This window comes from Lycium barbarum, chromosome 9, assembly GCF_019175385.1.
Source record: "Lycium barbarum isolate Lr01 chromosome 9, ASM1917538v2, whole genome shotgun sequence".
In the NCBI taxonomy this organism is placed as follows: Eukaryota; Viridiplantae; Streptophyta; class Magnoliopsida; order Solanales; family Solanaceae; genus Lycium; species Lycium barbarum.
Genome location: NC_083345.1, coordinates 104534199 through 104546202, shown reverse-complemented (window position 1 = coordinate 104546202; position 12004 = coordinate 104534199). Strand labels below are relative to the sequence as shown.

Below are 12004 nucleotides of genomic sequence, written 5' to 3'. Positions count from 1 at the left end.
TTACACCAAATTCCCACCTAACTGTGTAATTATTTGGTCAAACAAACAGGTCAAACTGTGTAATTCCACCCAATTCCAATTACATGGGTGGCTTTCCAAACAGGCCCTAAAGGAATTTTGTATGATCCAGTTGTGAAAGTTTGTAATAACATGTAATTGCAAGTATTTATTTGTTAAAGGAACATAGACATATGCGATATATTAATGAGGCGCCTTAGTATATTCCGATGCCTTGTTTATGAATTATGATTTGCTCATTTTGTAAGATTGTATAAGAGTTAGCAAAGTTTTGATAGTTTACACAAATTGTCGGGTTTTCATGTTTACGAGAAAAAATGCAACATAGGAAATCCAAATTACATGTCGAAACAAAATTTTAACTTCAAATTAATCTTATTTCAAATCATGTTCAAACGGGCCCAAGAATATTAAAATCAATACTCTGTAACTAGTATTCGTTGTATTTCTCGTTTCCGAGAGCAGTTTTTGAGGTAATAATTTACTAAATAAATTAAAATATTAAAAAGAATAAATTAGTTAAACATAATTTTTCTTATTTATGATAAATAAAATAAAATAATAATCATTAATAAAAATAAAATAAAATAAATAATTGTAAATTCATAAACCACAAGGAAAATAATATTATAAGACCAAACTTGAGGGATGTTTCTAAGATTATCCTCAACTAAAATAAACATATATAGGTTCCACATCGTTGAGAAGTTTTAAGCCTTCCCCCTGCATCCACATCGTTGTGATCAAAACTCCACTGCATCTCCGCCCCCCCCCCCCCCCCCCCACCCCGCCCCCCCTCCTCTCACACACACACACAACAGCCACCCGCCCATAATTATCCTTAAAATAAAATAAGAGAAATTAACAAAAATGATCCCTTATTTTGAGGATAGAATCAGAATAGTCCTTCAAGTACGCACTTGACAATTTTAATCTTTTAATTTTGGTAAAAATTAACACGTTTAGTCTCTTGAAAATATTTATTGAACTCTATCTATATGGATTTGACTGAAAGAGTTAAAAAAAAGGATTTAATTATAAAGATCACGAAATTCTCATCAAATCCTAATATATATGTAACACAATAAATTACACTATATATATATATATATCAAACAATATAAACTACACCTCAAAATGTTACACCAAACACTAGAAATAAATTAAAACTAGCAGAAACTACAAAAACTATATCAATTAATTCCCACTTTTTTTTTTTCTCATAATTCCCGTTTAATCTACGATAAATATTGCATGGAGACAAAAAATGTCAATTTTTTACAAACTTAAAGGACTAAAATTACTAAGTGCATACTTAAAGGACTATTTTGAACCTACCCTCAAACGTAAAGGATCATTTTTATCATTTTCTCAATGAAATAAACAGTATATAGATTCTGGTTTGATAAAACATCGTCTGAAGTATTAAGCCACTTTCCTCTGCAACCACATTGTTGTCATCGAAACTCCACTGCATCTCCACCCATAACCATGCAAGCTATCCAATCTTCATCTCTACGCCCATCGCCACTAGACCCATTTTTCAAAACAGCCCCTCAATTCACCAATGTAAAGCCATTAAGACCCAAGAGAATCCCATTTATATCATCTTCATCCACAACTGTTTCAGCTCCAACAAGAGAAAAAGACCCGAAAAAACGGGTTGTTATAACTGGTATGGGTCTTGTTTCTGTGTTTGGTAATGATGTTGATGCTTACTATGATAAGTTATTGGCTGGTGAAAGTGGGATTACTCTCATTGATAGATTTGATGCATCTAAATTCCCTACTAGATTTGGTGGACAAATTAGAGGGTTTAAAGCTGATGGTTATATTGATGGTAAGAATGATAGAAGACTTGATGATTGCCTCAGATATTGCATTGTTGCTGGCAAAAAAGCTCTTGAAAATGCGGATCTTGGTACAGACAGAGATAAAAAGGTTTCAAGATTTCTCATTTCGTGGTTTTTTATTACTCCATCCGTTTTAATTTGTTTGTCTTAGTTTGACTTGTCAGACCCCACTTGTGGGATTACGCTGGTTATGTTGTTGGTGTCTTCTTAGTTTGACATGATACGGAATTTAAGAAAGTAAGAGGACGTATGAATCTTGTGGTCTTAAATTAAAAATATGTGTAATTTATCAAAATAGCCTTTAATCTTGTGGTTTTAAACGTGTCATGTGAGATGTTGAAAAAGAAGAGTTGCCAAATTAGGAAAGCGACTAAAAAGGAAAGTAACACAAATAAATTGAAACAGAGGGAGTAATTTCAGCTCCCACACGCGAGAGAGACCCTAAGAAGTGCGTTGTTATAACTTGGATGGGTCTTGTTTCTGTGTTTGGTAATGATGTTGATGCCTACTATGATGAGTTATTAGCTGGTGAAAGTGGGATTACTCCCATTGATGGATTTGATGCCTCTAAATTCCCTACTAGATTTGGTGGACAAATTAAGAGGGTTCAAAGCTGATGGTTATATTGATGGTAAGAATGATAGAAGGCTTGATGATTGTCTCAGATATTGCATTGTTTCTGCGAAAAAAGCTTTTGAAAATGCGGATCTTGGTAACGACAGAGATAAAAAGGTTTCAATTTCACATTTGCTTTTTTCTTTTTTACCCCATTCATTAGTGTGACTTAACACAGAGTTCAAGAAAGTAAGAAGACTTTGAACCTTGTGGTCTTAAACTAAAAGTATGTGTACTGTATCAAAATGCCCTTTAATACTGTGGTCTTAAACATGTCGTGTGAGATCTTGAAATTAAAGTGTTGACAAATTAGGAAAGAGACATTCTTTTTTAATCAGACTAAAAAGGAAAGTAAGAAAAAACAAATTGAAACTGAGGGAGTAATAAAGTTGCTTTCATTGTGCGTGCAGTTTTACATTCTTGAAATTGCTTTGTTTAGCTTGAGATAAAATGGGGCTTGTTGTGATATGTTTTACAGGTATTTTGACTCATTTATATGAGAATTTGTGGTCTTTGGCTGCTTATATATGTAGATTTTTTGGTTAATCTTTTCTCTCTCTTCCAATAAATTTGTTTTTTTGTTGCACTCCATCTTAATTCCTTTGTAATTGCGTTCAATTTACGGCTTGCGTGATATAATTTGATTGGTACTTTTAAACTTTGCTCTGGCATTTGTGGAGTATAAATTATGGGTGCTCAATTGTTTTGTTTTGCAATTGGGCTTGCATGATGTCTTTGTTGGTATTATTAACTCTTTTATGTTGTTGTTGCTTTTGCTCTTTTCCCCCTTTTTTGGGGATAATTTTGAAATTTGATTGATAGCAAAACAAAATCATTTGGTTAACTAGCATTATTGGTAGAATTAGTGAAGGTAACCAAATGGAGTGAGGAGAAGTGTCCATGTCTAGCTTTCCTCTCAGACAGTGGTATATTTGGCTATTCTATGTCCAACATTGACCGGAATATGAGCATGGACCAAACTACTCGGGCTCAGCAAGTTAGGTTTAGTATAATATATCACCTATGATGATTACAGCAACCCAAGGAGGAGTAATTGTCTGAAATATCTACTTTAGATTAAAAATATCACCTTGTTCTAACCTTTAGAGCAGCAATAGAGCTGGATAATATCATAGTTCTCTACGGCATGAGGTATATGCCTACATTAAATTTAAGTTTTTAATTTAGTTGTGAAAGACCAGAATGATATTATAGACTCTTCAACAGTCATACTGGATCTGTTCAATAATCAAAATTAGTTACCTCTTTCTTAATATATGGAGGTTTTTCACCCGAAGGGTAGCGGCTGCAGGTTCCCTTGTCATAAAAATTAAAAAAAAAAAAAAAAAAAAAAAAAAAAAATATATATATATATATATATATAGAGAGAGAGAGAGAGAGAGATTTTCCATACAAGCATGATATATAGCATATTGTTAACAAAATTGATTGAGAATAAAAATTTCCCACTATGCGGCTACCATAAAACTTGTTCTTCATTAGAAAACTAGGGCAATGGGAGCTGAGGCTCCCGTAGGACTTCCTTGGTTTCCTTATTCTCGGTACTAGCAAACCTTCTTACTTCCCCTTCCTTCCATGTTTTTGGTAGCGGACCATATTCTTGATAGTTAATTTGTGCTTTTCTTGTCCGTGAATCTTTCCAGAATTTTAGAACTTCACACTTATTTATCCTCCAGTTTAGCTTCTTTTTTTAAAATATTTGAACTTCACACTTATTTGGAGGACGCAGATTAGGGTAGAAGGTTAGTAGGTAGTAGAGCGTTGTCTTGCTTATCCTTCCATACTAGCAGCTGTAGTATTTCTCCTGTAGTTTCTTGCCCTTGCCCTTCGATTTCTGTTACTATCCGCCATTTTTTGTACTTCGATTATCGTACTATTTTGTTGTATGTTGTAGTTGCTGATCTTTTTTCAGACATGCTTTCTATAGTATTTTACCATGGTTTCTTCACTTCCATTATTTCTTTTTCCGACCTGCTTTGATATGCTTTTCCTTGAGCCGAGGGTCTATCGGAAATAGCCTCTCTACCTACCAAGGTAGGGGTAAGTTCTGCCGTACACTCTACCCTCCCCAGACCCCACTTGTGAGATTACACTGGGTATGTTGTTGTCGTATTTGAAATCTACAAAATATGGAATAAACTCCAGTTGTGATTTCGGAATTTCACTCCTTGAACTAAATGCGACAACAGCCTCCGGTCTCTTATCAATTGAGTTTGTGCTTTGACAACTTTTCATTTTTTTTATCTGCCTAAGCTTTCCGTGAGTGGTTTAAAATAGTCAAAACTAATGGTCTTAGCAATCAAAATTTGTCCGTCATTGATTCTTTTAGTTACTTCATTTGAAACTCATGAGTCTTACTAGTCAACAAACCTTCTTTATCTGGATTTTTTTCTCATTTGCAGTAGGATAGAATTTTAAGTTGTTTAGTTCTATTTTGACTGCAGATCGATAAGACGCGAGCTGGTGTTTTGGTAGGAACAGGAATGGGTGGTCTTACAGTTTTTTCAGATGGCGTCCAAGCCTTAATCGAAAAGGGTCACAGGAAAATTACTCCATTTTTCATACCATATGCCATAACAAACATGGGTTCGGCCTTGCTTGCAATTGATGTTGGTTTCATGGGACCGAACTACTCAATTTCAACTGCTTGTGCTACCTCCAACTACTGTTTCTATGCTGCTGCAAATCACATTCGGCGAGGTGAAGCTGATTTGATGATAGCTGGTGGAACTGAAGCTGCCATAATTCCTATCGGATTAGGAGGTTTTGTGGCATGCAGAGCTTTGTCTCAAAGAAATGATGATCCACAAACTGCTTCTAGACCCTGGGACAAAGATAGAGATGGCTTTGTTATGGGAGAGGGCGCTGGAGTGTTGGTAAGTTTGCTGAAGTGTTGATTAAAGTTTGATAACAAGAACATCATTTCAGCTTTCTATCCATGTTGGACCATTGTTATGTGTTGTCCATAGTACTATTTTTTTAACAATTGATGTTTCTTTCCTTCATGAACTAATTAAAGATGTTACGAAAATGAACCTCAAGTTCAAATCTCAATAGAGAAGACAAAAGACACTAGGTGATTTCTTCCTATCTGTCCTAGCCTTGGGTTGGACAAAGTTACCTGGTACCTGTGCTGGTGGGAGGTGGCAGGTATCCCGCGAAATTAGTTGAGGTGCACGCAAACTTGGCCGGAACACCACGGTTATCCCAAAAAAAAAAAAAAAAAAAAAAAAAACAGAACCTTGGGCCTAATTCAACCGCAGAGGTAACTCATGAGGTGGGGATTGCCTAAGACTATGTTAGGAGACAACAACCTATTTCCTCCAACATGGAACACTTAACATAAACTTTTTTAGAAAAAGAAATTGTGAGTGCTCTTTCATAGCATGGTGGAACACAGTTTTGGACAAAGCACTGCCTTATCATATCACTCTCATACAACGTGACAAATTGGATGTAGTTGTTGACAGGTGATGGAAAGTTTGGAGCATGCAATGAAACGAGGAGCACCAATAATTGCAGAATACTTGGGTGGTGCAGTAAATTGTGATGCTTATCACATGACTGACCCCAGAGCTGATGGACTTGGTGTTTCTTCATGTATCCTTAGTAGCCTTGAAGATGCTGGAGTCTCACCAGAAGAGGTATTTTTGGTTTGATGTTCTAATTTTTGTTATGTTTATCCAATATAAATTAGGTCATAATCTGTTGTCCTTGAGCCACCAAATCCAACATGTGTACTCTCATACTCTCTCTTTCATGAGCTTTTTCATCTTTGGGCAAAGAGTAATGGAGAGAGAAAATATAGTGCTGACATCAATAATATGTGTTTAGGTCTTTTACTTTGTTATTGTTCTTCTCTGGGAAATGTAGGACTCAATATTTCTATCTTATTTCTTGAATAGTCTGAAAGCACACTTGTAGCATCTGAGCTTGTGTCTAAATCTCCGTAGTGATATTTAGTGCCTTGTTTCGCAGATAAGTAAATAAGGGTATACATACAATATGGAGAAACCTTTTTTACAAGAACAGTATACAAAGAGAGCATTCCAACAGTGCTATACAGTCATCTATACAGGAGGATGTTCTCAATTGGGGGGACAGGGGGGAGGACGAGACGAGAGGATGTTCTGAATGTGCATCACTGAATTTTCTTCTCCCCCAGAAGTTGACCTATTCCAGTTTCAAAAAAAAAAAAAAAAAAAAGGAGTTGACCTATTCCTTTCCTTGATCTGTTTCTATGATATTGATCACTAATTAGTACTTTTAAAAAGATGGAGATGCAACAAAACGACTGAAAGTTAGAACAGCAGTTTCGTCAGTTGGTCATTTAGATTCTTTAGGATCGTTTTCATTTGTCATTTAGAATCTTGTTTTAGATAGTACTTCAAACATTATGACGTAAGACATTAGTAACTATCTGTGAGGAACAGAGAATATAACGTTAAAACTGCTCATAAAAGTTTGGTGGTTGTTTGATTAGTCAACTGGTCTCTCCTTTTCGTGTATTTTCAGGTTAATTACATAAATGCTCATGCAACTTCCACAATAGTTGGTGATCTAGCTGAGGTAAACGCTATTAAGAAGGTATTCAAGAACACTTCAGGCATCAAAATTAATGCAACCAAGGTAACTTTCTCACATCATAACGTATCTTATAGTAATTTAATGAAATATTGGACAAACTTTTTGATCCTTCAAAATTTTGTCATTTTCCGTTCTTCCAGTCAATGATAGGCCACTGCTTGGGTGCTGCTGGTGGTCTGGAAGCTATTGCAACAGTTAAAGCCATTAAAACTGGCTGGCTGCATCCTTCCATAAACCAATTCGTATGTTATTTTCTCTTTGGGAACTTAAATTTCTCAAATATTGACTCATGCTCATTCTTAATTTGCATGTCTCGTTTTATTGTGAATTATGCAGAACCCTGAGCCTTCAGTTGAGTTCGATACCGTTCCAAACAAGAAACAGCAGCATGAGATCAATGTTGGTAAGAAAATACTTACACTTTTGACACCATATATAAGCTCTTTTTCAGATGAATGCGATAAAATTAGTGGTGTCAAATAGGAGGGTTTGACTGAATTTGGCCGGGTCAAAAAGGGGTGAGTTATTGACCCATCCAAAAGTTACTTGGGCTGAAATGGGTTGGGCTAAGATAGGCTAAAAAGCGGGTTATAACCCAACCCGCCTAATTCTTATGAAGTTTTAGTGTCTGTGTTTGTTCTTTGTAATGTTTTAGCTCCTGATAAAATTATTTTTTCTTTATAATGGTTATTATAACATATTAGGTTAAAAAAAAATGTCTTTTTGAAAATATTTTGACAAGATTTCCCAAGGGTCAATTTGGTTACATATCAACAAAAAAAAATTAATGGGCTGAGCTAACATATGGGCGGGTCAATTACCGGCCTAAATTTGGACGGGTTGGGCGGGTCATGCTTTCATGGCTAATTAACTAATTTTTCCACTGCTAGATAAAATTCTGAGAAATAGTTGAACCTGTTGCAGCTTCTGAAATAAATGCTCAAGATGTTTCCTAACATTTGTTTTCCATCTGCAGCAATATCAAATTCATTTGGTTTTGGTGGTCACAACTCCGTTGTCGTGTTTTCGGACTTCAAACCTTGAATAAGCTTAGTATAGCCATGAATTCAAGAGAGCAACCTTCTGCTTCTGAGGCTTAATTTAGTATGATATAGAGCTGCTTCATCTCAACACCGCAATTGCGAAGCAAGTGGACAGGAGCAATTTAATATAATAATTTTTTTGTTCTTCTTTTTTTTCTTTGAGATGACAATCTTAACTTTTTCTGGTATTTTTTCCTCCTTTAGATAATTGGATGTTTTCAGGTTTGGTTAGGCATCAACCAGTTTTGGATTATGTAACAGCTCGAATAGACACTATGGTAATTTGTGTTTGAGAGCATTGTCAGCACCTTGATTAAATGATCTTCCTGATCTCATAGTGATCTTCCTGATGTCATAGCTATTCTTTGTTTCTTGATAAAGCAAGTCCTCTCACTTACCAATAATTTAGAAGAAAGAAAAAGAAAAGTTATAGCTAGAAAATCAGAAATGGTGCGCAAGTTGTATCAGCATTTATACTCAAAAAGTATTTCTTAATATGAAACAACTGATCTTCTCACCTAATGCAAATCTGTTATTCATTTGGTGGAGAAATTTTTGCTCAACTTTGCCTACAGGGAAAACTTCTCCAAAGGAAAATTTTAATTTCCTTAGAACTTGCACAAGTTGGTAATTGCATTTTCTTAACCACTGGAGGAATATTGGATTCTCATAAAAAAGTATATGACAAGCTTTAGAATTCAATTAGACAAATGCCTTTTACTAGTTTTAGAAAAACACAATCCAATGCATTTGATAGTATGCTACTAAAAGAACATGCCGATGGACTCAATATCAAAGATTTGGTTTTGTGCATTTAAGAAATATTATCACCTTACGAAAAAAGAGAGGAATTGGCAGCTTTGTCACCAACTTTCTCCGGTCCAATTTATTTGAAGGTGTTAATTAGGCACTGCTTTTAAGAAAGAAAGACCTTCAAAGCTTGTGGCCTTAAATAAGCAATAGATAATTTGTGTGGCTATAAATTATCCCATTGAAAATAAAATGAGAAATTTACATATTTAAAGTTTTAAATTTTTACTAAATATAGAAAGTTATGATTCTTTTTTAGACTTACTAAAAAGCAAATAGCCACATAAATTGAACGAGATGGAGTATAACTTTTCGTGTTCATTTCTTTTGAACTTTTATTAGGAATCAATCTAGTAGGCATCTTGTAGATAACTCGATAAGTTTTTGAGAGAAGAGTCAAAAACACACCCCAACTATCACTTTTTTTTAGTTTCATACCTAAACTATCATAAGGTTGAGAAAACTACCTAAACTATCACTATCTAGTTTGCAAAACACACCTCAAATTATTCTTGAATGGTATGTGATCTATACTCTCCATTTTATATAAAAATGCTACCAAGTGTTGTCTATGTGGATAAATAATATCACAATGGCACCTACATGGAAATTAAAAAAAAAAAAAAAACTATTTGTTTTAAAAAGAGATAAGGGTCAAAAACACACCCCAACTATCACTTTTTTTTTAGTGTCATGCCTAAACTATTAGAAGGTTGAGAAAACTATCTAAACTATCACTATCTAGTTTGCAAAACACACCTCAAATTATTCTTGAATGACATGTGATCTACACTCTCCATTTTATATAAAAATGTTGCCAAGTGTTGTCCACGTGGATAAATAATGTCACAATTGCACCTACATGAAAATTTTAAGAAAAAAAAACTATTTGTTTTAAAAAACAAACTGAAAAATAATAATTTTTGGAAAAAAATATAAAAAATTATAGAAAATATATAAAATAGTTTAAAAAATGGAAAAGTTATTTTATTTTAAAAAAAAAAAACTAATTATTTAGTTTTCACTTTTTTAAAAAAAAAAACAACTTTTCCATTTTTTAAATCAATTTTTTTTCTGATTTTCTAAATTTTTTGATATTTTTTAAAACAAAAAATATTTTTTTTAACATAATTTTTTACAAAATCCTTTTTTTTTTTTTTAAATGCTGATTTTTTAAAAAAAAAAAGAATGCAGTTTTTTAAAAAAAAATACATAAAAAATATATTTTAAAATTTTCATGTAGGTGCCACCATAGCATTACTTATGCCATGTGGACAATTGTTTTTAGAAAATTTCAGCTCCACTTGCCTTTTGGAGTGTGAGTTCACACATTTAGTTCAGATGTGTTTTGCAAACTAGATAGTGATAGTTTAGGTAGTTTTCTCAACTTGATGATAATTTAGGTATGAAACTAAAAAAAAATGATAGCTAGGGTGTGCTTTTGACCTTTATCTCTTTTAAAAAACAAATTGAAAAATAATAATTTTTGTAAAAAAATATCAAAAATTATAGAAAATATAAAAAATAGTTTAAAAAATGGAAAAGTTATTTTTTAAAAAAAAAAAAAACTAATTATTTAGTTTTCACATTTTTAAAAAAAAAATCAACTTTTCCATTTTTTAAATCAATTTTTTTCCTGATTTTCTAAATTTTTTGATATTTTTTAACAAAAATTATTTTTTTTACATTTTTTTTTAAATCCAGATTTGTTTTTTTTTTTTTAAAAAGAATGCAGTTTTTTTAAAAAAAAAAATACATAAAAATATTATTTTTTAGTTTTCATGTAGGTGTCACTATAGCATTACTTATGTCATGTGGACAATTTTTTTTGAGAAAATTTCAGCTTCACTTGCCATTTGGAGAGTGAGTTCACACATTTAATTCAGGTGTGTTTTGCAAACTAGATAGTGATAGTTTAGATAGTTTTCTCAACCTGATGATAATTTAGGTATGAAACTTAAAAAAAATGATAGTTAGGTTGTGTTTTTGACCCTTTTATATCTAAGTTTTTATAGGCAGTGGTTGCGCTGCTTGTAGACTGTAGTACAAAGAATTACAAATTTGAAATGCTTCAGTGTATCAGTTGTGGAGGTGTAAGTTTGTGCCTACAACTTCCTGTGACAATTATATGTTCAGGCTCGGACTTTCCTATGCACTTATTGTATTTTCCTTCATTTAGATCTGGCTTTCCTACTCATGTTTTTGTCCTTTTTTAGTTGTTAACAGGTCTGTAAATGATCCAGATTGTTATATTTTAGAGAAGCCTAAAACTGGGAAGCAGTAACTTGTTTCTAAATCTTGATTAACCCTATGATTTGTGATTCTTTATTGCTTAAAAGAAGCTGAAAACGTTGGAAATGAAATGAGAATTGCCAGCTATCCCACATCGCCACTTTGCTGAAATTCCTATGAATTCATAAACAACGCCTCTCATCGGCTTGCGTTCGTAACAAGGAGAGATGGTTGGCATCTCCCCCGACAGAGACGGGAACAGCCTTCGGGCTTTACCTCTTATCAGACACATCCAGTTAAGGCTACCCACTTCGGTGGATCTTACCCAATTTTTTGATATTTTCTTTTTTATTTCAGTTTGCAACTTTTTTTACTCTTTGCTCCTCCAATTTCTGGAAAAGAGAATTACTCACGATTATGATAAACGTGATATGATAATTTTAAATGGAAAAAAGGGAAAGTTAAATTTGAGTATCTAGAAATGGTCTCCAGAATACCTAATTTGATAAAGAGATTTAACCATGTGTTTTGCGGATAACGTACTCTCTCCGAGTGTCAATAATACCGTGGTATATCAAGGATGCCATCTTACATTTTAGCATTTATCTCTTTCATCTAGAAAGTAAATCGGAAGGTTTCCTATGAGGAACATAAACGCAGAACGGTACAGACAAGTTTAAATTCTAGAACTGATACTCCATGATTGAACCTCAAAAATGGAATCTAACAGTCTTAGAGTCCGCTTATCTCCAACTCGTGACCTTAACCCATACAAAGCTTTACCATGGCACCCAACTTTCCGATTCAACATTTCGATCTATGATT

General features: G+C 33.5%; 1 protein-coding gene and 1 non-coding gene across 3 annotated transcripts; both read left to right on the top strand.

Annotated features, from left to right (window-relative positions):
* The first annotated feature begins 1428 nt into the window (after positions 1-1428).
* On the top strand, positions 1429-8492 carry LOC132609237 (3-oxoacyl-[acyl-carrier-protein] synthase I, chloroplastic-like). 2 transcript variants are annotated; one of them, XM_060323114.1, is made up of 7 exons: positions 1429-1959; positions 4952-5383; positions 5978-6151; positions 7023-7136; positions 7235-7336; positions 7431-7497; positions 8071-8492. In XM_060323114.1, the coding sequence occupies exons 1-7, from the start codon at positions 1510-1512 to the stop codon at positions 8136-8138; spliced, it is 1407 nt and encodes a 468-aa protein (XP_060179097.1). In that variant the 5' UTR covers positions 1429-1509; the 3' UTR covers positions 8139-8492. The 2 variants fall into 2 exon arrangements, with proteins under 2 accessions (XP_060179097.1, XP_060179098.1); XM_060323115.1 differs by lacking the exon at positions 1429-1959 and adding an exon at positions 2409-2603.
* A 2895-nt stretch (positions 8493-11387) lies between these two features.
* On the top strand, positions 11388-11515 carry LOC132612497 (U6atac minor spliceosomal RNA). The gene has a single exon (XR_009571852.1). It is a non-coding gene; the product is annotated as a U6atac minor spliceosomal RNA (small nuclear RNA).
* The last annotated feature ends 489 nt before the right edge of the window (positions 11516-12004 follow it).

Excerpts from the sequence above, each read along its gene's own strand:
- LOC132609237 (XM_060323114.1), top strand. The coding sequence starts at position 1,510 with ATGCAAGCTATCCAATCTTCATCTCTACGCCCATCGCCACTAGACCCA. Across the intron at positions 5,384-5,977 it reads GAGAGGGCGCTGGAGTGTTG|GTGATGGAAAGTTTGGAGCA; the intron begins GTAAGTTTGCTG and ends AGTTGTTGACAG. Across the intron at positions 6,152-7,022 it reads CTGGAGTCTCACCAGAAGAG|GTTAATTACATAAATGCTCA; the intron begins GTATTTTTGGTT and ends GTGTATTTTCAG.